Source organism: Phyllobates terribilis, unplaced genomic scaffold (genome assembly GCF_046119375.1).
Source record: "Phyllobates terribilis strain yellow unplaced genomic scaffold, ASM4611937v1 Scaffold_8__6_contigs__length_399053987, whole genome shotgun sequence".
NCBI lineage: Eukaryota > Metazoa > Chordata > Amphibia > Anura > Dendrobatidae > Phyllobates > Phyllobates terribilis.
The window spans coordinates 147,402,666-147,429,745 of record NW_027362768.1 but is presented as its reverse complement, the minus strand read 5'-3'; the positions used below and the strand labels follow the sequence as shown (position 1 = coordinate 147,429,745).

General features: G+C 44.4%; 1 protein-coding gene across 1 annotated transcript; it reads right to left on the bottom strand.

The window, feature by feature from the left end:
* Positions 1 to 25,608, bottom strand: LOC141156436 (calreticulin-like). The gene is made up of 9 exons (XM_073642634.1): positions 25,521 to 25,608; positions 24,051 to 24,152; positions 22,417 to 22,620; positions 18,817 to 18,911; positions 18,275 to 18,484; positions 13,602 to 13,715; positions 10,352 to 10,495; positions 9,683 to 9,775; positions 1 to 365 (listed from the first exon to the last, which is right to left on the bottom strand). Exons 1-9 carry the CDS (start codon positions 25,606 to 25,608, stop codon positions 132 to 134), a joined length of 1,284 nt encoding a protein of 427 aa, XP_073498735.1. The 3' UTR covers positions 1 to 131.
* Between the last annotated feature and the right edge of the window lie 1,472 nt (positions 25,609 to 27,080).

The window sequence follows — 27,080 nt, the reverse complement described above, 5'->3', positions numbered from 1 at the left end:
TTCTCTACTTATGTCCCAAACATTTTCTGACTGTCCAAACTGAAATGTTTCCTATATCGTTTATTCACGAGATCCAGGTTTGCCACCGGAGATGGTCAGACAAGTTGGCCATGGCTGGGATACTGTTGTGTTTACAGCTCGTCTTTGGGTGGCGGCGGCTGAGGTAGCTGTGTCTGTCCTGCCGGTGGGTCTAATCCGTATTGTTTTTGTAAAGTTTTTCGCAGTTTTGACTTTCTTTCTTTTTCTTGCTTCTCTAGTTCATCGAGCTTTGCAAATTCTTCATGTAGCTTTTTCCATCTTTGCTTCTTTTCATCCTTTGCATCCCTTTCCTCATCCTGCATGGTTTTAATTTTTGTCTCTGGTTCCTAACAAGGAAGAGAACACAAAAAAACATCAGATGCTGTGGTCAGTCTCTGTGCCGTGGTCAGTCGCCGTTCCGTGGTCAGTCGTCATACCGCGGTCAGTCGCCGTGCCGTGGTCAGTCATCGTACCATGGTCAATCGTCGTGCCGAGGTCAGTCGTCGCGCCATGGTCAGTCGCCGTGCCATGGTCAGTCGTCATGCCATGGTCAGTCGCCGTGCCATGGTCAGTCGTCATACCATGGTCAGTCGCCGTGCCACGGTCAGTCGCCGTGCCACGGTCAGTCGTCGTGCTGTGGTCAGTCATCGTGCTGCGGTCAGTCATCGTGCTGCGGTCAGTCATCGTGCTTTAAGGGCAACATCGGCATGGAGTTTGTATGTTCTTCTCATCTTTGCATGGATTTTCTCCCCCACTCCAAAGTCATATTTATAGGTTAGGGGTTGGAGCAGTGGTTTCACTGTTGTGCTACAGTACATCTCCATTTGGTGGGTAATTTGTTTTGCTCTGCTGTATAATATACAGTATATACTTGCACTGTAAAAAGGAACCGGACACGTTCCCAAATGCTATAACTTGAAGAAATAAGTTTACTCTGCAGGTTAATAGCGATACAATTCTGTCTGGCAGCCTTACTGAAATAGCGACTACCGGGAGAAAATGACCTTTATTCCTTCTGGAAGCCCCTGGCTTTCAGTCATAAAGGCGTGCTCTGACGGGCTACAGTCATCGCTCAGTAAACAGTGAGCAGCGGCTGTAAGCACGCCCCGGCATTTTGATTGACAGCTCACAGTGCAGCGCATGTGTGCAGAGCGAGCTGTCAATTAAAGTGGCGGGGGTGAACTTACAGCTGCTGCTCACTATTTACTGAGCGATGACTGTAGCCCCTCAGGGCACGCCTTTATGACTGAAAGCCGACGGCTCACAGAAGGAATAAGTTAATTTTCTTCCGGTAGCCACACTTTCAGGGAGGCAGCTGACCAGCATTGTAATGCTATTATCCCGCAGATTATACCCCTATATCTGCAGATTAATAGTGCAAGGACATGACAGGTTCCCCTTATCGCTATAGTAAATTACTTAAATTACTTTGCTGCCACCTGCTGGTACTAATTTTATATTACTGATGTAATTTTGCTACACTTTAGTCTTTTTATTCATCAACTTTTTGCATTATTACCTTATCCTCTAATTATGCATTAAAGCACCATTCCAGCATTTTTTGTTTTTTTTATTTGACCGCCAGAGTGGTATCACTAATGTCTGTTCGCTGCCCGCAGTAAAATACTTTCTGTACTTTCTGGCTATAGTCTCCTGCCCTTCCCGGCCTTGCTCTGTCATCTTGTGCCCACAGCTCCTGACTGACCAGAAATCACAGCTAACAGTCACTAATTGTCAGTGTAACAACTTCTTCCTGGCTCTCAGACTTATATTGAGAAGTCCGCCCAGCAAATCCTGGAGCAATCCAGCAGGTCACAACTAGCAGAAGACGAGCGGAGCTGCCCCGAGAACAGCAGAAGACGGCAGCTGGCATGAGACTACAGGCAGGAAACATACTGTTATGATCTGCTACAAGCACTAAGGAAAGACAAGAGATCTGTCCCTACAATAGAACTAAACTGGATCCCTACGATGTAACGGGGAACCTGATGCTGCGATCAGACCCGCTAAAGTCCTCGGCTAGTCTGTACGAAGACCTATAGATGCAAGGGAGGGATCCCTACAAGAACTAGGGACTGGGATAAAGTTGGACACCTCCTAGCAGAAATTGTAGCAGTAAAAGACAAACACACAACATAGAACATAGAGGTCAGAAGACCTAGCAAAACTAACAGAGAAAGGTAACAGAGCACCAAGCTAGCTCAAGAGTAGTAATTACAATGAAGTCCAGCAAGGCCAGGAGGGCGGAGCCGGATTAAATAGGCAAAAAAGGTCATGTGACCAGCAAACTAGAAAAAAACCAACAGGAGAGTTCTAACAGTACCCCCTCTTCTAAGAGGATCCTCCGGATCCCCTAGGCCCGGGCTTATCCGGAAACCTCCTGTGAAACGCTCTGACAAGTCTGGAAGCAGAAACATCATCCGCCCTCACCCATGAGTTATCCTCGGGTCCGAAACCCTTCCAAGCGACGAGATACTGCAAACTCCCTCTATACCGTCTAGAATTTAGGATGCGGGAAATTTCATATTCCCCGTCCTCCACAACCGGAGGAACAGTGGCAGAGGCGTCACCAACCGACACATCAGCTTTTTCAACAGAGAAACATGAAACACCGGATTAATCCTCCAGGACGTAGGAACCTCCAACCTAACATCAGATTGGTTAACTATCTGAAGCACCTTAAAGGGCCCTACAAACTTGGGACCCAATTTTTTTGAAGGAATCCTCAATCGCAGATTCTTAGAGGACAACCAAACCATGTCACCAATAGCAAACGAAACCTCTTGCCGTTTCCTATCAAAGTACCTCTTAGATTTTTTGTTAGCTCCTGAAGATTATCACGCACATCCGTCCAAACTCTCTCCAAATCACCGGAAAAACTCTCCTCCTCAGGCACAGCCGATACCAATTTGGAGAATGACCCAAAAGACGGATGTCTCCCAGAACAACAAAAAAAAGGCGAACACCCAGCTGAAGAGGATGTATGGTTGTTAAGAGCAAATTCAGCAAGTGGCAGAAACTCAGACCACCCCTCTTGATTGTCTGCCACAAAGCAACGCAAGAACTGCTCAACATCCTGGTTCTTTCTTTCTGTCTGGCCATTAGACTCAGGATGATATCCGGATGAAAACGACAAATGAACTCCCAACCTGTCACAAAAGGCACGCCAAAAACGAGCCACGAACTGAGGTCCCCTATCAGAAACAATGTCAGTAGGAACACCATGTAGTCTGACAATTTCCTTGACAAAGGCCTTAGCGAGTGTCTTAGCGCAGGGCAGTTTGATGAAGGGAACCAAGTGACACATCTTGCCAAAACGGTCCACGACCACCCAGATGACCATGAAACCTTCAGAGGGGGGAAGGTCAGTAATAAAGTCCATAGCCAGATGTGTCCAAGGTGCACTAGGAACCTCCAGAGGGCAAAGCAACCCCGCAGCATGCGAAGACTTGGATCTAGCATACACAGTACATTGACGCACCCACTTAATGACTTCCTTCTGCCATCCAGGCCACCAAAAACTGCTACCCACAAGTCTCTTGGTCTCAGAAATTCCTGGATGACCTGCCAACCGAGACTCATGACACTCAACAAACAAATCTCTCCTAAAGGTCCTAGGCACAAACAACCTCCCATGGGGAGTGTTAGATGGGGCATTCTCCTGACCTTTAAGAATCTCATCCTCCAAAACAGAGTCCAAAGCAGCAATCACAACACCTTCTTGTAAAATGCTCTCCTCCTCCTCCTCAGCACCGACCATGGGAGAAAAGCTGCGAGACAAAGCATCAGCTTTAACATTCTTGGTACCCGGGATGTAAGTAACGGAAAAATTAAACCGCGAGAAAAAAAGTGCCCACCTAGCCTGACGGGCATTCAAGCGCTTGGCAGCATCAAGATAGATCAGATTTTTATGATCAGTGAAAACCTGAATGGGAAATTCAGCACCTTCCAAGAGATGACGCCAGTGTTCAAATGCGAGTTTAATAGCCAGCAATTCCCGATTACCAATATCGTAATTAAGTTCAGTCTAAGAAAATTTTTTTGAAAAAAAAGCACAGGGATGTACTCCATCCTTGCTTTCCTGAGACAACACCGCACCGACCCCCACAGAAGAAGCATCAACCTCAACCAAAAACGGCTTAGTCACATCAGGCTGCATAAGGATGGGGGCAGAGGTGAACCTCTCCTTTAGAAACACAAAAGCTTCAATGGCCTCAGTAGTCCACTGAACCGCATTAGCACCTTTCCTGGTGAGATCGGTCAGCGGTTTGACAATAATAGAAAAATTTTTTAGGAATTTTCTGTAATAATTGGCGAAACCCAAAAACCTCTGTATCGATTTCAAACCAATAGGCCTAGGCCATTCCTGCACAGCTTGAACTTTAACCGGGTCCATCTCAAAACCTTCGCTGGAGATAATGTAGCCCAAAAAACTAATTCTCTGTACAGCGAACTCACATTTCTCCAGCTTAGCAAAAAGCGAATTGTCCATTAACAACTGTAATACCTCACGTACGCTCCGCCAATGAGACTCCAGATCAGGCGAATAAATCAGAATGTCACCCAAATACACAACCACATTTTTGCCGATTAAAGGTCTAAGGATGTCATTAATAAGATTCTGAAAAAATGCTGGAGCATTGGTAAGACCAAAAGGCATAACCAGGTTCTCAAAATGACCCACGGGAGTGTTAAAAGCAGTCTTCCATTCATCACCCTCCTTCATGCGCAACAAATTGTATGACCCCCGGAGATCAATTTTAGAGAACCACTTGGCCCCCACTAACTGGTTAAATAAATCAGGAATCAATGGCAGTGGGTAAGGATTGCGTACAGTAATTTTATTAATCTCACGAAAGTCCAGACAAGGACGTAAACCGCCATCTTTTTTTTTTACAAAAAAAAATCCAACAGCCACAGGAGACTTGAAAGGCCTAATGTGACCGGCGGCCAAGCTTGTCTGTATGTATTCCTCCAAAGCCTTTCTCTCAGGAATAGTAAGATTAAATAAACGACTTTTAGGAAGAGTCGCTACAGGGACAAATTCAATGGTACAATCATAGTCTCTATGGGGAGGAAAAATTTGTGAATCCTCCTCAGAAAAAAACTCTCCAAAAATCCTGAATAGGTACAGGCAATTCCCCTTTATCCACAGCAGCAATACGTCCGTTACAACACTTGTCATAACATTTAGGGCTCCAGGACTTAATTTCATTGGTAGACCAATCCAGTACAGGATTGTGCAATTTTAACCAGGGTAACCCCAAAATTACTGGAGAAGGCAAATTATTTAATACTACCAAATCCAAATTCTCTTAATGAACACCATTAATAGTGAGGGGAAATTCACAGACCTTGTGAGTAACACTCTTCAAGGGAGAGTCATCGACAGAAACCACAGCAATAGGGGATGACAAAGTTTTAGGTTTTAATTTAAGTTTTTCCAAGAATCCCCCATCAATCACATTCAGAGTAGAACCACAATCCACAAATACCCGAAATTCAATTAATTCTTCCTGAGCAGCGGTAGTAGCAGATAGGAATACTCCCTTAGTATTTAAACAGGCTATACGTGCATAACTGACCTTTTTTTTTTTTTTGTTCATACGAAGCACACAATTCTTAATAAAATGACCAGAATTTCCGCAATAGAAGCACAAACCTTCAGAAAGCCTGCGGTCTTTTTCCTGAGAGTGGGGTGCCATTGCCCCAATCTCCATCGGCTCTCCTTTGTCAGCACAGACCCTCTCAAGACTCGGAGCTGACATAGCAGAGGATTTGCTCTCATTAACCCTTGCACGCAGTCTCCTGTCCACCCGTATAGCTAATTGCATTGCCTCCTGCAAGTTTCCAGGTGTGGGATAAGCAATCAGCAAATCTTTAACCCTTTCACCTAGCCCCGCAAGAAACAAACTCTTCAAAGCTGAATTGTTCCACCCCACCTGGGCAGACCACCGACGGAAGTGAGAACAATATTTTTCCACATTACCTGATCCCTGCCTTAGACGTCTCAATTCAGACTCAGCAGATGAGACCCGATCAGGATCATCGTACAACAAACCCAAAGCAGAAAAAAAACTATCTACTGATCTAAAGCACGGATCACTAGGTTGGAGAGAAAAAGCCCATCCCTGAGGATCCTTGCGCAAAAGTGACATTATGAACCCTATGCGCTGTGATTCATCACCAGAGGATCCGGGTCTTAAACGAAAATACAATAAACAAGCATTTTTAAAAGAAAAAAAATCTTGTTGTTCACCAAAAAATAGATCAGGCAGACGTACCTTTGGCTCTACAAAATGTGCTCCAGAACAGCTACTCACGTGTTGTTGGAGCTCGGCCACCTCCAGAGAGAGTCCCTGCAAGCGTTGAGCCAAATCTTGAACAGAGACCATGATGGAAACTGGAGGTCTTTCCTTAGAGAAATTTTTTAGGCTGGACTTACTGTTATGATCTGCTACAAGCACTAAGGAAAGACAGGAGATCTGTCCCTACAATAGAACTAAACTGGATCCCTACGATGTAACGGAGAACCTGATCCTGCGATCAGACCCGCTAAAGTCCTCGGCTAGTCTGTACGAAGACCTATAGATGCAAGGGAGGGATCCCTACAAGAACTAGAGACTGGGATAAAGTTGGACACCTCCTAGCAGAAATTGTAGCAGTAAAAGACAAACACACAACATAGAACATAGAGGTCAGAAGACCTAGCAAAACTAACAGAGAAAGGTAACAGAGCACCAAGCTAGCTCAAGAGTAGTAATTACAATGAAGTCCACCAAGGCCAGGAGGGCGGAGCCGGATTAAATAGGCAAAAAAGGTCATGTGACCAGCAAACTAGAAAAAAAACAACAGGAGAGTTCTAACACATACATTAGTGATACCAGTCTTGGCCTCACTCAAAGTAAAAGTGTTCTGTGCAATGAGTAGGAGCAAAGTCTACAGTCCCATCTTTTTTGCCCAGAATACTGTCGCTTGCCACTCATATCTGGACATATTAAAGGAATGGCTTATGCCACAGATAGAAGAAGATATGCCAAATGTATTCTATCAGCAGGGTGCTGCGCCTCCACATTACTTTTGGAAGTTCATCGATACCTAAATGGAACTCTACCAGAACGTTGGATCGGCACGCTTGAATAACGATTCACCAGTGTTGTGCTGACCTACACAATCAGCAGATTTAAGGCCCTGCGACTTCTATCTGTTGGGCAACATCACGGGCTCAGTGTATCAGCCCCTAAAGTCACAGGATCTGAACAACCTAAGACAACATGCAAAATGACAATAGTAGCCAGCTTACCCAGATCGTAGTTTCTCCTTGGTCCAATCATCTGCCAAGGATCCGCACGGAGATGAGGGAGGCGCACCCTCCTGCAATCGCTTGGAACCAAAACAAATAAAGTCCAGTGGACCTGGACTTTATTTGTTTTGGTTCTTTGGCACCCTGCTGCGCATTGGTGCCACAGATCCTAGAGGGGTGCATGGACGGATTCCTCCACAAGAGGCCTTCATAGCATACACACACCTTCACCTTCCACCTCAGACCAGCAGAGGGAGCCCGGATAGGGATATAAAAAGGGAAGGTGGAGCTAGGCAGTTCAGTCTGGTCTGGAGTCTAAAGTCTGCTGCAGCCAAAGAAGTTGCCAGTTCAGTACAGACTCAGGGAGCTCAGGTTAGTGAGCCTAAGTCGTGCTGACGCCATAAGAGCGGTGAAGAGTAGCGAGGCCTACTGCCAGTGTGAAGCCTAGTGAGGGCCCCGAGCGAGGCCGAAGGCAAGTGGAGTAAGCAAGCTACATAGGGGGCAGAGGAGCGTAACCAGCTCACCCCACAAGCTTTTACCGGACAAAGGGTCTATGTCGGCAAGGATCTCTAGGACCAGCAGAAACAACCGGAACCCCTGGCGAACTACATGTCCCAGGAACACCAAAAGCTGACTGATATACCAGGGTCAGGAGTCACTGAGGCCCAAGAGACCAGGGAGTGTGATCTCCAACAGAAGGCCCTACCACCAGGTCAGCCGGTGCAAGACAGAGACCAAGTTAGGCCTAGCTCCAGGCAGGTCATGAACTTATCAGGAAAAGGCAAGAAACCGGAGGCCCCACTCCTGCTCACTGGGGAGAGTCCTGAAATGCACCCTTCACCCTACAGTGAAGGTACTGAAGTGAACTGTTGTGAGTGTGCCTATTCTTCTCCTGACCTGGCTGGGTCCCCTCTGTCCTGCATCCCTTTTCCTACGCTGCCCTGAGACCCTGCTCCACCTGTGGGGAGCCGCACCAACTAAGCTGCCTGACCACCGGCCTCAGAGGACTGTAGCAGCGCTGGTGATCCTCACCAGACACCACGGGTGGCGTCACGAACTTTCCCTTTCCCATACACCTTTTCCCCCCATTATTCCTTGCTTTTAAGAGTGACCCCAGGGTACGTCCCCGGGAGCCAGCCACCGCGGCATCCCCCAAAACCAAACAGCAAGGCCCGGGCGCCGAGTCCCCATCCTTTGGGCGCGTCAGTTCCAACCTAAGACAACGTATCACTGAAACAGTGGAGTCCATACCCGAGGATATGCTGGCACACGTATTGACAGAACTGGACTACCGCCTAGATATCTATCATGTCATCAATCAAAATCCCTTTGTACATTTTTAGTGAATAGATGAAACTCGGATAGATAATGTGTCTTTTCTTGTTAATAAATATGTATTATATTCTCATGGTTATGAACATCGAGGCTATAATTTTACCCTGTCCTTTTTGATTCCCCTTGTATAATCTTTACCAAAACAGACTGGATAGCTGAGTGGGGCGCTTCAATCCCTTAGTGACATCCGCTGTGTACATGTACGTACTAGTTGAGGAGCTGAGCCCTCTCCATACACTGCAGGTGACAGCAGTGTTATACAATCAGCACCCAAGTTTAACCTCTGACATGACAGCAGCATTAAAGCAGTTGGACATGACACGGTTGTGGGGTGCCGATGGCTTGAAGGCCCCCCCAAGTCTCTCGTGTTTGTACAAATCACCCCCTTTACCCAAAACATAAGCAAAAAATCCAAACAATGAAAAAAGTAACATACTTTACTAACTATATTAAATGACTTTATATCGCTAGTATATGTCTACACTGCCTGATTGGCGATTGCTGACGGCATGAATTCTATATACAGTATATAGAGCAAATGAGACGCAGCGCATTCACCCTTCGATGGCCACCATACCTTGGCTCTGGAGCTCTTTTAGAGTTCTAGTGTTTGGACCACCATGGATCATACAGTGATGCCATCACTTAGCATACTGGTAAGATATGATTTAACATGCCCGGTGGCTCAGTGGATAGCACTGTATGGCGGCTCAATGGTTAGCACTGCAGCCTTGCAGTGCTGGGGTCCTGGGTTCAAATCCCACCAAAGACAACTTCTGCAAGGAGTATGTATGTTCTCCCCGTGTTTGTGTGGGTTTCCTATGGGTTCTCCAGTTTCCCCCCACACTCCAAAGACATACTGATAGGGAATGTAGATTGTGAGCCCCAATGGGGACAGTGATGATAATGTCGGTAAAGCGCTGTGGAATTAATGGCGCTATATATATAAGCGACTAAAATAAATAAATAAACATTTGATTGGTCATAATATATTGTGCTGTATAATTACTTCCATTAGTTTCTTACCCTGGTTTCCCCCCAGGTTTCATTTCCAATTTTCTCAGCTAACTCTTCATCATTTGTTATAAGAAAATTATCAAAAATTGTGCCAGATTTCACCTAAAAAGGAAGAAAAACAAAAAAACAATAAGCCTTATCTGTAATACTTTGAGAATATATACATGACCAAGACAATGATGTGATCGCTCCCTGGTGCAGCTGCCGTGGCCCTTGGCCTTCAAATCAATGGATTCAGCTTGTGATGGCACACCGACAGCGTAATCGTGTAATAGTGCTGTACAGTGGATGCATCACACATTGGTACCATTTATTCAATCACAGCAGCGTCAGATATTTAGCATCCTAGTGATTAAATAGTATTAGGGCTGGCCTATGATGATGGCTCAAGTTCTGTGGCCATAAGAGGGACACCTCAGGTCGCTTAACTTATGTCATCACTGCTTTTCTGGCAGCCCCCACCCCTATCCAACAAGCCCTCTTAAGGTCAGTGGGAGCCCCAGCAACTCACTCTCCCCTTGTACAGGTGATTAATGTCATTCTTGGGCCAACCCCTTTAATGTCAATGCCTTGCTAGTCCACAGTTTGTTATCTAAGTTACCAATAGTTATGGCCGGGTTATCAATAAATATAATGCAGCCATAAAATGATGAGCAATGTATAGTGTAGACCACCCACCTGCCAGAGATCGAGTCCAATAACCCCAAGCTCGTCATATCTATATAACGTATCGTCTGGCACATAATCCGGATTATCGATATCAGGCCGGACCCAATCTCCTTGATAGTTTGGATTATCTATTATTTTTGATTGCCAAATTCCCTGTTGACGGAAATAGAAGGTGACATTAATGTAATCGTTGGTAACTCAAATTTTGATTTCACATTCGAGAGCAAATATTAAGACCAGGGGAAAAAAAAGAGCCAGCTGGAATAAAATGAAAAGGGTTCATAAAAACATTTACGGTACCTATCTGCACAATTTGTAAGAAAAAAAAACACTTTACTTACCCACCCCAAGTCCAGCGCTGTGTCTCTGCTGCTTCCCCACTATAGTTGTTTGGCAGCAGCGGTGACACCATGAAAACATTCAATCCCTGAGATCAGCGGCTCTGCTTATGTCAACAGCATGAACTGCTATGGCCAAATAACCTAGAATGGGACAGCGCCGGAGACACAGGACCCGGAAAGTAAAGCTCAGTTTTGTGGGGGGTTTTTTTTTTTGTTTTTTTTTTTTACAACAAACTGTGCAGAGGCAGTAAAATCAAATCTACACCTGTCATGGGCACTAGAATCGACGCAACTTTCTGTTGTAAATTACAGTAATTTTTGGTCTGTGCCCCTTCTGCAAATCTCCGTTCACTTTTTAACGGAAAAAAAAATTAGTTGTGACTTACGGCACAATACGTATGCCATAATTTGCAACTTTTTACACCAGAAAATTGAGGAAGGAGGAATAATAATTTTATTTTTATTCTACACCACTTCTAAGATCCATGCTTGCTGACACTGGATAAAGCATTATCGCCTTGATTCAATCTTGATGAAGAGTAAGATGCACCAAATTCATGAAGTGGCATGGCACCTATTGATGAATTTGGTGCAACTTTCAGCTGCTGTGAAGAGATGGACTGGACGGGAGTACATTTCTGTCGTAATTTACAAATTGCACAAAAAATTGTGATGCTTCAAACAGTTTTACGTCAGAATTCTCGTGAAAATTGTTTGATGAATGGTCCCCTTTGTTTATATTCTGAGGCTGTAAACCTGTACAAAATCTGCTCTCTGATAGAAGCTAGACATAAATGTATGCAGTCTAGACTATCCTCTATGAGCAAATCAGCTGAAACATGTTACTGAGACACCAGTCACTACTCATGTACAAGCCACGAGGCTTCGGTAGTCAAGAGGTTCGGGGTCAGATACCAAGAGAGCTCGTCATATACAAAGGGGTAAGGCAAAAGGAGTAGTCAGGCCACAGTCCAGAGTCACAATTCCAAGGTCTGAGTACATCAAGGCAAAAGGGGTAATACAAGTGGGTAATTAATAGGCAAATCCAGGTTCTGGCAGCAGAAGATCAGAATGTCTGAATTCAGAGCACAAAGCACATAGGACAAGCAACACAGAGATAAAAGCTACGATTGGCAGAGATCTGGAACAGATAGCTTACTTAAGAAGCTGGATAATCACTTGGAACAGGGAACACCTCTCAGTCTCAAATTGGACGGCGAAACTGTCACTCAAAATACTGACAGCTCAGCACTCCCGGCACTAGATTGGGCGACTGAGCTGTCAATTAAAATCCTGACAGTTCAGGATGCCCCTGTGCTACATTGGACAACTGAGCTGTCAATCAAAATATGGACAGCTCAGCACGCTCCTGCACTAGACTGGACGACTGAGCTGTCAATAAAAATACAGACAGCTCAGCACACGCCTGCACCAGATTTGACGACTGAGGTGTAAGTCACTGCATCCAAGACACATTGAGCAGTGAAATTGTGACAGTTATCTGCTCAGATACAGAATGGAAAGAGATTTGCTGATGTGTATGTAGCGCCCCGAGGGTTCGGCCGCTACAGGGGTATTGCATCTCAGACCAGAGGTGTGATATTCCACTCCCAGGTAAGGATGGAGTATGGACCAGGGCTCAGTTAGGTGCATACAGCACACACACCCCATTTCCGAGGGACAGCTCAACGGTACTCCCATTAGACAGAAGTGCAGGCACGACCGACTATGTCCCTGAGTGGAGTGGGGAGGGGGGTGGAACACCCAGTGCTGTAGGGGCAGATAGGGGTTGGTTTCTGAGCGTAGGTAGGAGCCCATTGGTTGCTGGTCACCTGGGCTCATGGTCAGAGGGAGGTATAAAAGGTGGGCACCATCTTAGATCTAGGTTCAGTCTGTGAGGAGAGGTCGAGAGGAGAGCTGACAGGGAGCAGCAGCTCAGGCTGAGTGCTGCTCCAGAGGCAGGCCTAGAGAAGAGGCCGGAGCCTGAGAGGAGAAGGAGAAGTGGGCCTAGAGAAGAGGCCGACGAAGGAGGAGAAGACAGAACAGAGAAAGAGAAGAAGAGACAGAGAAACAGAAGGGCTCAGGAACAAGAAGGTGGAAGGGACCCTAAGAACCCACGAGAATCCAGGGTGAAGGGTCAGGCAGATTAAGGGTACCGGATCCCAAGTTGGTGGAGGAGAAACTACCCTCAGCCAAAGACCGGAGGCTGTGACCATTTATTGGTGCGACACCTCATCAAACCTGCTAGGAAGGCACCATATAGGACAGCGGAGGACGGGGCCCACGTTTAACCGCACGAGTCCGCGGCATCTGGACAAAAGCGGGTCACTGGTGAGGAAGGCCAGAGAAAGGATTGAAGGGGGTCCTGGGCCATGCTCCTGAACTGCCTGGGGGTTGACCGAGCCCCTCACCTGGTGGACGCAGCACGGCTCGGGCGGTCACTGCTGACAGAAGTGACCCGGAACAAATGAACTGTGAGCAAAGACCCTGGACTGTAACTTGTTGTCTGTGTGCTCCTTCGCGCCTCCAGCACTACCGGTACTGGGACTCTCACCACCATCACTCCCACCATCCACTACACTGCCCCTGGGCCGCACTCTTCCCGTGGGGAGTCACACCATCCCAGCTGCATACATCATCAGCCCCAGCGGACTGCCTTGCAGCGGCGGTTCCTAATAGCCGCAATCCACGGGGGGTGTAGTCGGACATTATCAACAGCACGTAGCAGACTACCATTGGTCTGACCACCCTGAGCCACGGAACCGGGTTGCCACTACTACCCCCATCGTCTCACCATCGCCCATTTCCGAGTACCCCACGGCCCAGGGGGCGAGTCATATACAGCTCACAGAGGATTGCCTAGACTGATATATTTTAATTCATCATCAACATATGAGTTGAATTGATTACATTCATACCTTGTATTTTGGATTTGGAATCATCGGAGGTTCCCACTCCCCATCCATGCTGGAGTCCCAGTCACGAGGCTTCTTTGACTCCGGATCTGTAATAAACTCCGTCTCATCCCAGTCCTAGAAAATATGCACGGGAAGTTTTGCTTTGTTTGAGTTCTTTTTTTTCTTCTGGATGTCATACGATAAATCGACTACAACCAAATTAATTTTTGGTCGTTTGTTATTATGTTGCTGCCTTGGCCTCAGAAAGTTTATGTGTTAGAGGGAAATTTCAGCCACAAACATGTATACTCTCCTCAACATTTAAAATTGCAACACCAAGGAAAAGTCGTGGAATTATGGAACGACGCTCATACTCAATACTGAATAAATCGAGATATTTCGAATATTTTATTTCCATTTTTACATTATTTTCACATGGTTAATATCATATGTCTATCCATGTCTATCCATCATGTGATTTCCATAACTCCATAACTTTTCCTTGTTTGTGTTGCAATTTCAATGTTGAGGAGTGTATTTTTTGGATAAATCAACATATAATAAAATTCTAAACAATTTAGTAATATGTATTATTTTTTAAACTTGTAATGCCCATATGTATACAACATGGCTCCAGTAGCACGATACCCATGCTGACATCATAACGTCACTTAATGATCTATTGTTTAAATCAGATTTTTGTATAATGTTTTTTTGGAGGTGGGGGTGGGGCAATTACAATCTGTATTAAAAAAAAAACCAAACACTAGTAATCTTGCAATTTTCACATTGGCGACTGGGTCTATTTTAGATTAATACTTCATGATCTTTCAGGAACAGTTTTCAGCAGGCTCATTATCAGCAGAGGCAGGATTACAATGACAGGTAACACCTCTATACACAGCTGATAACACAGGATCCACCAATCACAATAGGCGATGTTACAGCTCATCCTCCCTTCGCAATAACCTCTGCACACGCTCAATAGATGCTTCAATACAAAATATAGGGCCAGAGTCAGCTGATTGCTGCTAATGTACATGTGGATTTCCTGAAACAACAGGAAGTAGGAGTCTAAAAAGGCCTCCAGTCACTGGTGTGAAAATTTATATTTTTAATTTGTAATAAAAATTGAAATATGGAGAGAGAAAAAAATGTTATTTAAAAAAAAAATACATTTAACACAAAAACCTGATTTAAACAATAGGTCATTTTCTGATGACACATTCCCTTTAAATCAGAGGTCCCCAACCTTTTTTGCACCAGGGACCGGCTTTAAGCAAGACCAGTTTTCCATGGCCCGGTGGGGGTGGGGGCGGGGCTTTGGTCATATGGGGGTGGGGTTATGGAGGGGTGGAGCTGTATGGGGAGGATGCTGGCGGGACCTCGGTGTACAGCGCTGCTAAGTTGCAGCATTGTACATTGAGCGTCAGTGTATACAGCGCTGCTGCTTAGCAGCGCTACACACTGAACACCGGTACCGGGAGCCGCGTCACTGAAGCCAGTCTGCTGCCCCAGCACGCCCCACATAACATGTTCTGCCGGGGGCGTGTCAGTGAGGAGAGCCTGCCGCCCCACCCCGTCAGGAACACACCATGCTGTGCAGGAGGGCCGCGTCACTAAGACCCGCCCGACGCCCCACCCCGTCCTGCATAATGTTCTCTGCCGGGAGCTGCGAGCTGTCACGGCTATGGCAGAAAACATTATAAATCCACACAGAGCGAGTTCTGACCAGGCGCAGGGCCGCGGAGCTAGCTGTCAGCGGCAGGGCCGGCTCCAGGTTTTTCTGGGCCCCGGGCGAAAGAGTCTCAGTGGGCCCCTTTAACACATACCACGATTCATGATGCAGAGATACAGCGGAGAAATATATATATATAGTACAATGCAAAGATTTCACTTCATGAGTGATATCTATTGTAAATTCCACAATAGCTCAGAAACCGGTGAATCGCTCCACACAGAATAGTGGCCCCCATATAAGGCTCCATACGGAATACTGGTCCCCATATAACGCCCATACGGAATACTGGCCCCCATATAACGCTTCATACGGAATACTGGCCCCCATATAAGGCCCCATACGGAATACTTGCCCCCATATAAGGCCCCATACGGAATACTTGCCCCCATATAAGGCCCCATACGGAATACTTGCCCCCATATAAGGCCCCATACGGAATACTGGCCCCCATATAAGACCCCATACGGAATACTTGCCCCCATATAAGGCCCCATACGGAATACTGGCCCCATATAAGGCCCCATACGGAATACTGGCCCCCATATAAGGCCCCATACGGAATACTGGCCCCATATAAGGCCCCATACGGAATACTGGCCCCCATATAAGGCCCCATACGGAATACTGGCCCCCATATAAGACCCCATACGGAATACTGGCCCCCATATAAGGCTCCATACAGAATACTGGCCCCCATATAACGCTCCATACAGGATACTGGCCCCCATATAACGCTCCATACAGGATACCGGTCCCCATATAATGCTGCATGCAGGCCGTTACCCCCCACATAATGCCCCATACAGGCTGTCCCCCCCTTATAATGCTCCATGCAGGCTGTTACCCCCCACATAATGCCCCATACAGGCCCCTCCCTTTTAATGCTCCATGCAGGCTGTTACCCCCACATAATGCCCCATACAGGCTGCCCCCCCCCCTTATAATGCTCCATGCAGGCTGTTCCCCCCCACATAATGCCCCATACAGCCCCCCCCCTTTTAATGCTCCATGCAGGCTGTTACCCCCCACATAATGCCCCATACAGGCTGCCCCCCCTCTTTATAATGCCCCATGCAGGCTGTCACCCCTCCTCTTTATACTGCCCCATGCAGGCTGTCACCCCTCCTCTTTATACTGCCCCATGCAGGCTGTCACCCCCCCTCTTTATAATGCCCCATGCAGGCTGTCACCCCTCCTCTTTATAATGCTCCATGCAGGCTGTCACCCCTCCTCTTTATACTGCCCCATGCAGGCTGTCACCCCTCCTCTTTATACTGCCCCATGCAGGCTGTCACCCCTCCTCTTTATAATGCCCCATGCAAGATGTCACCCCTCCTCTTTATACTGCCCCATGCAGGCTGTCACCCCTCCTCTTTATACTGCCCCATGCAGGCTGTCACCCCTCCTCTTTATAATGCCCCATGCAGGCTGGTCCCCACCTTATAATGCCCCATGCAGGCTGTCACCCCTCCTCATTATAATGCCCCAAGCAGGAATCCCCCCCTCTTTATAATGCCCCATGCAGGCTGGTCCCCACCTTATAATGCCCCATGCAGGCTGTCACCCCTCCTCATTATAATGCCCCAAGCAGGAATCCCCCCCTCTTTATAATGCCCCATGCAGGCTGTTCCCCACCTTATAATGCCCCATGCAGGCTGTCACCCCTCCTCTTTATAATGCCCCAAGCAGGATGCCCCCCCTCCCCTCTTTATAATGCCCCATGCCTCCATACATTTAAAAAAAAAAAAAAATCAAATACTCACCTCCCTTCTCCTCACCTGCTACCTGCTGCCCGCCGCTCGCTGCTCAGCTCCGAACTCCAGCGTTGTCGTTTCTTCCCGCTCAGCGCTCCCTGTGACGGCTCAGGGGAGGGCGCGGTGTAAAGACGTCACCGCGCCCTCTGACCTGAGACGTCACAGGGAGCGCAGAGCAGGAAGACAGTGGATCTGCAGAGGCTCGGGAGAGGTAAGTATCGGGCTGCCGGGGCCCTGAGCAAGCGGCGGAGAAGGGCGGGCGCTGACACCGCTCTCCTCCGCCCATAGCTCAGCGGAGTGCGCGACCGCCAGTGGGCCCCTCTGCCTGCTCAGAGCCCCGGCATTTGCCCGGGTGCTGACGCCGGCCCTGGTCAGCGGCGCCGCGGACCGGCTGAAAAACCCCAACGGCCCGGTCCTGGTCTGCGGACCGGCGGTTGGGGACCTCTGCTTTAAATGGATTGTCCAAGCTATGTCCGAGCTGTGGAGAGATTCTGTTTTTGGATGAAATGGTTCCTATTTTTCTAATCTTCCACAACTAGTGATGAGCGAGTATGTTCTGTTAACCCTTTAACCCTAAGAAACAGGCATTCCTCACATGTATTAAAGCTGTCAAACAGTCCCAAATCATGCACACGGAGCGCCTCAAACATAACACCAGAGCACACTGAAAATACTCGGGAAACACCCGAGCATGCTTGTAAATCTGGAGTAACGAGCATGCTCACTTATCACTATCCACAACCTATCTTTAACTTTCGGGCTCGCTCACATAAGCATATAACACGGCCGATGTTTTATCGGATAGTACTCGGCTCAGTGTTATACTACGGGGCAGTGCAGATCTGCTATTATTTTCTCATGACGATTCGCAATGTAAAAAAAATTGCAGCATGCCGTGAGTGCATCCGATAATTGGATCATGTGCACCCATACAAGTCTGTGGGTGCGTGTGACACATCAGACTGCACTCAGATGTCATCCGAGTGCAGTCCGACATCTACAGACAATGGAGAAGATAGTGAAATTAAGTTCTCCATCTTCTCCACACCTATGCATGAGAATCAGATCTCACTAGCATGACACTTGGCTCAAACTCTGACAGAGTTTGAGCCGATAGTCACTACCATAATCGGCCAGAGTCTTCGCATATGAGGGAGCTATATGTCTGACCGCAGCCTTATAGCACCGAAATTAGTTACTTCTGGTCTTTGCTCATTAGGGTCTTCAATTTTAACTCTGTCGTCCCAGTCGGCTGGCTTTGTGGCATTTTCATCTTTGATAATCCGAGGCAGTAAGAAGTCCCAGTCATCCTCCAATGTACCATTGGCTACCACCTCATTATCAATTTTCACAGCATATGAGTTGTTAGGTCGGATAATCAGAGTGTACAAGTGTGTGAGCTCATCGTGCTAGGAAGACATAAAAACAAATGATCACAAATATACTTTCAAATTTTTGATTTTTGCTATAGGAATAGTATCTAACTATTGCATACTGCACAACCGTCCCCTCCACGACTCTGCATTACATACGATTGCTGTACCAGGCGCCACTCACCTGTGTCTATATGTGTTAGAGTTGCAGCCCACCGGGAATCTGCCCGACTGGGCAGATTGCCAGTCCGGGCCTGGATATGAACACTTAGGATGGTTAAACACATTAGATAGCTGTCGGCTGGATGAGCATTTGATATACTGCACATCTCATGTGTATGGCCAAAACTGGTGTTATAGCACATTACCTTGGCTGTTATATTCTTGGTTATCAAATGATATTTCTCCTTATAACTCAGTATAACATGGACTTTTTCATGAATTGTGCCACATATATCAGGCCCTAAACAGAAAGTAGGAAAGTATTAGTGTTTTATTTTTTCTTGTTTTAATACAATAAATGTTAGAATAATTAACAATTATTAAATATATGTAATTATTATGGTGAAAACAATATAGTATAAAATAGAGAATTACCTATCTAATAAAAACAATGAACGTGGAAATTAATATTTAAAAGTGCATTTTCTGGCATGCCCCTGATCGTACGACGAGTATTTGGTGAGCTTTTGATGTTGCAGATGATTTTCTGTGCCTACAAGGCTGTGTGCCCACGATGCGTTTTTTAAGCGTTTCCGCAGCGGCAAAAACGCTGCAGAAACGCTTAAAAAAAGCATGGTAGAAGGTCTGCCATGTTCCCCAATGATAATCCGCATGTGCTGTGCCCATGCTGCGGAAATTTCCGCTGCGGGTTATCGTTGCGGAAAAAAACGCAGCACTACCAGTTATTTTGCGGAAGTGCTGCGTTTTCGCCGCCATTGACTTGCATTGAAACGCATGGATTACGCATCACTGGATCTGTAGATGCGCATTCCATGCGTTTCAATGTGCGGATGGTACCCGGGTGTGGAGGACAGGAGAATCTCCTCTAGACCCGGATACCATAGAACCTGTAAAAAAAAATATATATATTATATTTACCTTCTGATGGCCCCCGGTGCGCTTGTCTTCGCTTGCCGGCAGATCGCGGTGGACTGAAGGACCTGCGCTGACGTCATAGTCATGTGACGGCAGGTCCTTCAGTGTACCGCGAGCTGCCGGCAGCCAGGACGGAGCGAAGCAAGACTCCGGGGGCCATCAGAAGGTAAGTATAGATTTATTTTTTTATTTTTCACCATTCTTTTACGGTCACACTATATAAATCCATGCCGGTTGCATGTATTTATATAGTGTGACCAAGTTGTCAAGCACTTTCCAAGTGATGCTAAAATCGCTTGGAAAAGCGCTTGACAACCTGCATGCGAAATCGCAAGCTAAAAACGCTTCACTTCCGCATGTCCCTGGCAAGAAAAACGCATGTACAATCCGCATGTACAATCCGCATGTACAATCCGCATGCGTTTTTTCTGCCAGGGAGATGCAGAAACGCTCAGGAAAAAATCCGGAGCATTTCTGCATCGTGGGCACATAGCCTTAGGTTTTTTTCTATTGCGTTTTTAAGTGCGTTTTTTTACGTACATTTTTATCACGTTTTTAACGCTGCGGTTTTTGTCTCTTGTTGGTATGTCATGATTTAAATAAAGCTTCTTTGTTTTTGATACTTCCTGGTATTGGCTTTGACAAAACTTTATTGATATAATCATGTGTAGACTACATGTGTTTTTAGTGAGTAAATGCACATGCATTTTTTTACCTACTTATTTGCTGTTTATATGAAAAGTTTTTAACTTTTTTATTCCTGAAAAGGTTTTGGAAAAAAAAGGTAGTGAATGTCATTACTTTGAAGTGAACTTTGAAGGAAACTTCTCCAAACTAGGAACTGTCCAATCAATCAAAAAAGGTGCAAAGAACACTTCAGGGAATAAAAACGCTTCTAAAACCCTTCAAAAAAGGAAAAGAACATATCCCACCCCCCAGCCCCTCGAAAAAAAAAAAAGAATGTTTCCAGCAGTGGTTTCCACTTTACCTGATCATTTTTAAATGCCTCAAAAAAAACTTTGTGCATATCCTTCATAGGACAGTATTCAATGAAGCACTGTGAGTTAATCAGGCATACTTTATGAGTGTCTTTAAAAATGCTTCTTTTTTCTTAAAGTGATCCTCACATTACAGAGAGAACTGATTACAGTGCAGGAGTTTGCACAACAATCGTTTTTCTTAATAACTTGCAAAGAGGATATATAAGCCCAGATTTATCCAAATTTTTGTTTGCCAGAATTCTGGTGTAAAATGTTTTGAAGAGTTGAAAAATTTGTGTTCAACACTCAGCTACTGGGGTGGGACGTGGGCATGATGGTGATCCCCATTTGTCAAATTCATGATGAGTGATGACGTTCCTTACTACATAAATCTTACTCCAATCAGTGACTGGAGTAAGATTTGTGGCAAGGCGCACATGGAGGTTCACGCCACTCCTGATTCATTAATAAGAGTAGGGACCTTGCACTCTACTCCATCCCCTCACCATGACCAGAGTGAAAAACGCAGGTCCTGATGAAACTAGACCTCTGTCTGTGAATAGTAGCATGGCCTGGCTGTGGTCTGTGCTGCGGACAACTTGTATCTATGCACTGCAGCGCATCCGGCGCTCCCATCTCTAGTACAGTAACTAGCACCGCAGTTTATAATGTAATTCTATGGCGTGGTCACACATATTAGAGGCAGAAGATAAATTTTGTGACTTTTTGCCCCAGTCCGCCACTTTCTTTAGTAAGGGGGGCATGGTCTACCAAGGCGCAATAGATTTACTATAATGTACGCCAGAAAACTGGTTGTAGCTGAAATCTGACCTACTACGCCTAAAGGCAAATCTAAATAAACAAATATTCAGCCACTAAACGTGCTACACCAGTCAGCTTATGTGGAAATATATGCATAATAGAAGTATATAGCAAATGGAGTAGCGCCAGTCACATTATATATGCATGCAGTATTCAGCAATAATCCAAATAAACTAGAGAAGACCAATTCACACAGAATAATAGCCACAAAATAATTAGTAAAATATGTTTTATTTATTTATTATATCAAAATAGTAAAAGATTAAAACAGGGCGAGTCACACAGAAAAGGGGGCGATAATGTCAGCAGGAGGAGAAATAGCAGATAATTACATGCAATCAGTAATTAGTAATTATGTTGTGCACCGTGGACAAGGGAACATCAAGATCTCTGGAGATGGACTTGTAACCTTGAGATTGCTGATATTTTTCAACAAGTTTGGTTCTCAAGTCCTCAGACAGTTCTCTTCTCCTCTTTCTGTTCTCTATGCTCAGTGTGGCACACACAGATACATAATGCAAAGATTGAGTCAAATTCTCCCCTTTTTATCTGGTTTCAGGTGTGATTTTCATATTTCCGCACCTGTTACTTGCCACAGGTGAGTTTGAACGAGCATCACATGCTTGAAGCAAAGTTGTTTACCCGAAATTTTGGAAAAATGCCAACAATTTTGCCTGGCCCATTTTTGGCGTTTTGTGTGAAATTATGTCCAAATTTTCCTTTTTTTCCTGTGTTTTTGTTTTGTGTTGTTCCAATACACACAAAGGAAATAAACATGTGTATAGCAAAATGTGTAATTGTAATAATTTTTTGGGAGAAATACTTAATTTTCTGGAACAATTTCTAGGGTGCTAACACTTTCGGCCATGAGTGTACATATAGTTAAGTATCAAATGATTTACAAGTTAAATAGTGCATCAGTACAGATAGATGTGTGTATGATACCAAAGTGGCAAAGTGAAATCAATGAGGTCAAAGTAACTGAATATTACCCATGTGCTTCTCCTCCTGTTGGAATGGCGCCATTATTACAGATATTTTCGATAATGTGCTCCGCAGGTGACTTACCAAACATGATGCAATACACTGAATCTGAATTGATCTGCTCTTGGTTTATGTCTGCAGGATAAACCTTCACATAGCCTCCTCCACAGTCAATCGCCTGCTCGTGTTTAACAGTAAATTGTATCACTAATGTCTGATTCTCATTGCTGATCGGCTCGAACCGCGCAGACAGAGCATAATACTTCCAGTCTTGGGTAGTCTGTATACCTAAAGTAACAGAAGCAAAAATTAAATGTGGTATGTTTAAGGGGAACGTGTCATCAGAAAATGACCTATTGTTTAAATCAGGTTTTTGTGTTACATATATTTTATTTTATTTTGGCAATTTTTTTTCACATCACTATCTTTTAAAAAAAAATAAATAAATAATGGTAATCTTGCAATTATCACACTTGCCAATGGGGCTATTTTTTACTCATATTTCCTGTTCTTTCAGGAAGAGTTTTCAGCAGGTTCATTATCATCAGAGGCAGGGTTACAATGGTAGATCCTTTATAGAGGTGTTATCAGTCAAACAAAATAGGCGATGTCACAGCTCACCTTCTCCCCCTCCTTTCACAATGATCTCTACACAAGCTCATTAGATGCTCCAGGACAAAATATAGGGGCAGATTCTGTTCATTGCTGCTAATGTACATGTGAATTTCTTGAAACAACAGGAAGTCAGACTATAAAAGCACCAGTAGCCAGTGTGAAAATTGCAACATTTCTGATTTTTAATAAAAAATAGTTATATGGGGGAAAGAAATGACCAAATATTTTTTAAAAGTTAATTTAAAGCAAAAAAAAAAATAGTTATACAATCATACATTCTCTGATGACACCTTCCCTTTAAAAAGCCTGATGCAAGTGTGAACAAAACCTAAGTTCCTTTGTATATTGTTTCTTCTGTGTTGAAAAACTCCGATTTAATGTATGGGCTCCGCTATAGGTCTGTAATGTAGATCTGTAGTAGTGGGCACTTTGTGTGGTGCCTCCATGTGGCTTTGCAATATCTACTGTAAAGCTGTATACACAATGGCTTAAGTACAGGGCCCCTGGACAAGAACCCAAAATGGGCCCTTTGCAGTCCAATAACTCATCATAATGCACAATTCTTCCTGCTTTGTAAGTGGATGTGGCCCCCTTACCTTTTGGGTTCCTGTGTGGCTGCCCAGGTTGCACGAGTGGTATGTTCACCCCTGCTATGGCACGCTGTATGAGATACCATGGTTTGCAGTGTCGGACTGAGATGCCAAGGGCGCACCAGTAATATCAACTTTAGGGCCCCACTTTTCAGCTCCATGCAAATGTGACTTTATCCTCATTCACAAATTTCTATAGCAATAAACTGGGTTGATTGTTAAATGAATAAGATGCTGCCTTTGTCTGTACATAGTGAATTAAGTGTTTTGTGCCAAGTACTGCTCATATAAGAGGGTGGTGGCCCACTGGAGAATTTTCCGGTGCTCCTGTGGGCCAGTCCGAGCCTGATGGTGTGTCTATATTAAAGCTGGATGAAGAAATTTACATTGGCACCTCCAGCTAAAAAATCTTTTCATTATGAAGACTCATTGAACAATCATTTGAAAGAAATGCATGCTTTTAATTCAATGGCTGACACTTAGTAGTTACACGGCATAGTTTAGTTTCTGTACCTTTATCTTTCTCTGGATCGCCAAAGAATTTACCAGCTGTGAGTTGCCACTTTCCATAGTCCGATTTATTCTTGGATTCAACCCATCTTTTTTGCCACTCATCTAAAGACAACGTACAGATACCACATATATCACCACATTAAAGATGTTTTTTTTTTTTTACAAAACGACACAAATAATTCCTGCACATTAAAGTTATTGCTACAATCGCTTAAAAACCCTGTTGATCTGCTGGGACATCTCCTTCAAGGGGTAACCGTCATTTTAATTTTTATTTTCAAATTCAATAGTACACCTGAACATAAGAAATTTTGTAATATATGTTAGCAGAAAAGTTTGTTTCTTTCTCCTCCTGGACTGATCTTTCACTTTCAATTCATCAGTGAAGACAGATGTTCACATTACTGAGATAGAAGATGACAATTGGTGCTTCTAAAATTCTATGGAGGAGCTATAGGCAGACAAAGACATTTTACGGCAAGTTCTCCTAAAACGACAGTAAGGCTACGTTCCCACAATGAACTTTTGGTGACTTTTTGATGTTGCAGATTTTCTGCGCCCATTAAGTAAAATAAGTTACTTGCATTTTTTTCTGAAAAGAGGCGGCTTAAAAACCTCACCAAAAACTCATTGTGGGAAAGTAGCCTTACAGTTCTCCATAGAACTATATAAGCACCAACCGTCATCTCCTATCTCAGTAATAGGAAAATCTGTGTTCACTGAAGATAAATTTTACCCATGAATTGAGAATTTGGGGAATACAAGATTAGTCCAGGAGGAGAAAGAAGCAGACGGTCACTCTTTAAGGTCATTGCTGTCACAGATACCAGTTCGGTTGTAGATGTGGATTGACACTTTACATCCACTCAATGCAACAGAACAATAAAATGGTCATGAGGACAGAGCAACCTCGGATCCAGGGCCTGTAGTTTCCTATTAACTAAAACTGCCTTATATATAAAAAAAAACAATTATAATTTACACCAAATAAAAATATTGCGCCATTTTTGTGATAAAAATGTCTTTATCCTAGGGGCAAATTTAGGATAGACAGCATACAGTCCAGCTCCTAGTCGCATCTGTGCAATATATGTTCTTCTTTTCATCTGCTCGGCTTCTCATAGACCTTTGTGGGGTTCACACTGGAGTACATAGAAGTCAATGGATGCAACTGCTTCAATTCTTTGATTTGTTTCAATGGAGAAATCTATAAGAAGTCAAGCATGCACAGTCTCTTCCATAGACTTCTATTGGCTCCAATGATTTTATTACTGCCCGTAGAAGTCTATGGCAACCTGAGCATTCACAGTAGAATCCATAGACTTCAGTGAAGCCCCTAGAAATCTATCAGAAGCCAAATGGGTCTGTATGCCCAAATTCAGTGTCACAAAACATCCAGCATACATATTTTAAAATAACTTCAAGATTTAAGTTTTGTGTCAATAAAAGAGAATAATCACGATCTCTTACCCCCATCTTCAAATTGCTCTCGAAAATATTCAATGGGTTCTGCGGAAGCTGCCAGGACACAAGCTGCTAGGAGCAAACACCACTTCATTTTCCGAGAGATTTGCAATGAATGATCCTGGTAAGAAACACAAAACTGACACATAAGTTCATCATCCTGTTCACACACCGAACAGGTAGCCATCTGCTACTTTAGGTCGTGTTCACACATAGAATAAATACTGGTTGTTTTTCTGCTGTGTTTTTTTTATTTTGTGTGCAGAAAATCAGCTGCATCAAGCCTGCGTTCAAACATTGTAGCCGCAGTATGTTTTTGTCGCAATTGCGGTTAAAATTGCAATGTTTTCGCTGTGAATTTCGAAAGCGCAACAACAAAAATGCCCTGATTTTCAAAAATTGTGGCAAAAACATTGCGGTTTTACAGCAATTTCCCCCAAAAAAATGCATTGCGGCTGCAACATGTAAAAAACGCAGCCTTAACTGTGAATGCGGTTTCATGAACACTCCTGTCCACATTGTGGAATTTAACTTTTTATTGCGATTTCACCGCACTTGGATTTTTTTTCCCCCGTTTTCCAGCACACTATATGGTAAAATCAATGATGTCATTCAAAAGTACAACTCATCCCACAAAAAAAAAACAAGCCCCCGTACGGCCGTACTGACGGAAAAAAAATAAAAAAAAGTTATGGCTCTAGGAAGAAGGGGAGCAAAAAACGAAAACGAAAAATCGCAAGGTCGTGAAGGGGTTAAAAATCCCATTTTTTTTTAAAAAGGAGATTTTCTTCATTCAATAGTTTACTGCTTGATGCTTAGGTTCATTAGGACACTTTTTTTTTCACTGTAAAAATAAAAATGTGATGCGCATGTTATTTATTTTTTTTTTTTCAAGCTGTAGGAACAGATTACTGTGATTATAATTATCAGCATTTTACAGTTCACAATAATTGGAGCTAATCTATTCCTAGTAATATTCTAAGCTGTGGACAGATGTAATTTATAATCCTAATGATTCATTATGGCTTTCCAATGTGTCCGTACAAAATGTTGGCGGTCCTTGAATTCTGGCTAAGCTTCCCAGAAAACATAAAAAAAAATCAAGTTGGCAACACTGATCAAATCGCCTTACAGCATTGGTCCTAGAGCTGAAATCGAAAATGTTGCCTGGACGCAAGCATTAGTGTGGAATTATATTATAAATTCCTGTAGGACTGTCTCATAGCATCACACTTGATTAGGTAAAGCTCAGTGCAATAACAGTGCCACCATGTGGTCATGTGAGTTGCTGCAGGTAAAACATTTCTGGGTCTTTATAATAATAATAATAATAATAATAATAATAATAATAATTTATATTGTGCCAACATATTCTGCAGCACTTTACATTACAGAGGGGACATGTACAAACAATAAAGACATAACGGAGTAACACATAATTCAATAGAGGAGTGAGGACCCTGCTTACAATCTTCAAAAACTGGTGCTGCCTCTAAGGCAGGGTTCCCCAACTCCAGTCTTCAAGGCCAGCAACAGTCCATGTTTTCAGGATTTCCTTACTATTGC